Raw genomic sequence first — 3007 nt, forward strand, 5'->3', positions numbered from 1 at the left:
ACAGTCTAAGAATGGCCGGGAGATACCGTTAGGAGGCGCTCGCGAAGCCGCAGCAGGATTTCCCGCCCTCTCCGTTACATGCCCCAGTAACCCCGGCGCGCCAGCGTCCGAGAGTAACCTCGCGATGGGGGGGACGGCCCCACCCCCGCCCCGACTCTCGCCTGCTCCGTCTCAGCCAATGGAAAGGCAGCACACGAGTTGGCCGGACACTGGCCCTCACCGACTCCTCCCCTAAGCAGTTGAACCGAGTTGTACAATCACCTTGCCGCGGGCTTTAGACTTTTCCAATCATAACTCTAGTTCCCGATTCCAAGCCCCGCCCCCCCGGGCAGCCCCGCGTTCATTCTCGGCAGGAGTCACCTTTGCCTTACTAACGTTCCGCCCCGCCTTCTGCCTACCTTGCTGCTTTAGGCCCCGCCCCATGATCGGACCGACCAATAATCGAGAGCGCCTGGAGCCCCTGGGCGGGACCGCAGCCAATGCGCACGCCGTGGGCGGGGCCCGGGCCGGAATTGGGGGTGAAGCTACAGTGTTGTGCCCACATTTGGGGCTCGCGGAGCTGAGGGGTCCCCGGGGGGCTCCCGGAGCTAAGATGGCGTCCGCAGCTGAGGGGGACGTGGGAACGGTGGTGGAGCTGGCGAGGGTACTGCGGTGGGGTTTCGAGGAGCTGAGCCTTAACAAGTTGGCGACGTCCCTGGGCGCGTCAGAACAGGCGCTGCGGCTTATCATCTCCATCTTCCTGGGTAAGGACCCTCGTGCCTCCCTCTGCCCCCTCGCAGAGTCCCCGGGGAATGGGGATGTGACCTACCCCTTTTCCTGGAGTCAGCCACAAGGGTTTTGTGGGATGCAGATGTGAATCCTAAAACACCCCCACCAGCAATGGAGAAAAAGACGAGTCTTGTCTCGAGCCTGGGGGTGCTGTGCCCTCTGAACCTCTTCACCTTTCTCCTCGACCCCTGCTGTACCCTTCTGACCTCTCATTTGGCGCCATCACCCTCTCACCATACCATGATCTATCCCATGTCCCCACCACCTGCCCTTAATTTGTCTCTCTCCTGAGTTCTACTCTCTGTCCATGTGCACTGCTGTCTGTTAATATCAGCCCTCACACGCGCGCTTCTTATCGGTAGGACAGGCCCCCTAACTTATGTATTTTAGCCCTGTGGGCCTCCTCAGCGCCATATTCTGAGTCTCTGTTTTGTGCATTGCCAGCTTATAGTACACTTTCATTTGTTCTGTCCCATTTCTAATATTTTATTTTTACGCCGTATTGCTTTTTTCCCCTTAGCCACCCACCTGTCATTTACCCTGGAATATCGTTTTAATACTGGGCTTGGGAAACAGGACTGACAACCCCCTTAAAAACTATCCATGCTACCCCAAGCATTCATGATCTGTGTAGTTCAAAGGATGTGGTGTATCTGACGTTATGTCACAAGCTGTATGATAACTATTATAACTGGTTTATAGGCTTTTTTACTACATCCTTCCTCCATGCCTTTTTTTAATGTGGAAGCAGCATACTGCTTACAAACTGTGGACCCTGAGCAAGCCACTTAACCTCTTAGAACTCCAATTTTCTTACCTATGAGATGAAAACAATAAATGCCTACCTGATAAGATTGCTGTAAAGTCCCGTAGGAATTCAAAGGTCAAGATTTGATATACAAATATTTGAGAAGTTGGAAGGTTTTTTTGAAGGTTATGGGACTTTAGCTAGAAGAGTAGGGGTGGGAAAGAATTAAGCAAACAGGACTGGGACAAGAGCAGAGGGTTAGAGATCTGAACAATAGGACGAATGAGATAAAGTTGGGCAGATGTGGAACACCTTAAATGCCAGAAAGAAGTTTGGAATTTGTCCAGTAGTCAGTAGAGACACTGACATATAATATAACCTAAGAGTGTTAACCCTATCTAGATAATGGGAGAGGCATTAATTCATATTTAATCAACCTTGGCTAATATCATTGGCTGTTTGCCTATTAAATATCAAACCAAGATGATCTTCCTTTCTTCCATATAAAGGTCACCTTTTCTCTCCCTTGTAGAACTGTAAAATTTTAGAAGTGGAAGGGACCTTAGGTTGTGTGTCTTGTCTTCCTCAGTATCACCCAAATCTAACCCAAATTTATCAGCACCCCCATCTAGGGTTCTTTGCAACACACTAGCTTTGAACTTCCTAGTCCTTCAACCTGTTTCTGACCCAGTTATTTGTTGGGATTGTAAATGGCAATTAATAGTGTTTGCATTCATTAGTTAGAAAACTCACTGTTAATTTCTCAACTATAAATTGAGAATGTGACACAAATAGCAACAAGTTATAAGGGGCAGCCTGTTAACTGGAGCTAGGGCAGGACTTAGGACTTGGAATGTATCCTTTTTGTGCTGACAATCAAATACTGCCTGTGCACTCCTGGTGGGCTACTGCTATGTTCTCTCAGGAAGCATACAACTGACTAGGAAAGTGTTTTTTCCATATCCTGCCCCATTATGCTCATCCTCTCATTATCACCAATCATCAAAGTAATAAGCACTTGGTATAATACATCTACTACACTCCTGAGCCACCTTGCCCATTCTACCATTTCCCATATCCTCCTACCTATCTCACATGTACCACTGCCTTCAGTAACTCATAGTATTTCTCATTTTTATTAGATCAACTTGGGGCTTCATGTTGCCTCATATCAGGCATAGCTCTTACACATAGATATAGAGCAGCGGTTCTCAACCTTTCACAGGGGTCGCCTAAGACCATCGGAAAACACATTTTTCGATGGTCTTAGGAACCGAGACACCGCTCCTCTATCCGTCTCCAGGCCCACATGCAGATACGCCCACATACGAGTACCCGGGCGACTCCTGTGAAAGGGTCATTCGACCCCCAAAGGGGTTGCGACCCACAGGTTGACAACCGCTGATATAGAGGATTGTATTTTTTAGGTATAGGTTAAATATATACATGCAAACATAAATTGATAAGCCTGACATGTGCATGGAAGAAAGA

General features: G+C 48.6%; 1 protein-coding gene across 1 annotated transcript in view; it reads left to right on the forward strand.

The window, feature by feature from the left end:
• Positions 1 to 499: 499 nt before the first annotated feature.
• The window catches only part of LPCAT3 (lysophosphatidylcholine acyltransferase 3), a 50745-nt gene continuing 48237 nt past the window's right edge, over positions 500 to 3007 (forward strand). Inside the window, exon 1 of the mRNA XM_019627703.1 lies at positions 500 to 743. Within this exon, the coding sequence (XP_019483248.1) occupies positions 593 to 743 (151 nt within the window). The 5' untranslated portion in view covers positions 500 to 592. The remainder of the gene's footprint in view (positions 744 to 3007) is intronic.

This window comes from Hipposideros armiger, unplaced genomic scaffold, assembly GCF_001890085.2.
Source record: "Hipposideros armiger isolate ML-2016 unplaced genomic scaffold, ASM189008v1 scaffold_739, whole genome shotgun sequence".
Classification (NCBI taxonomy): Eukaryota; Metazoa; Chordata; class Mammalia; order Chiroptera; family Hipposideridae; genus Hipposideros; species Hipposideros armiger.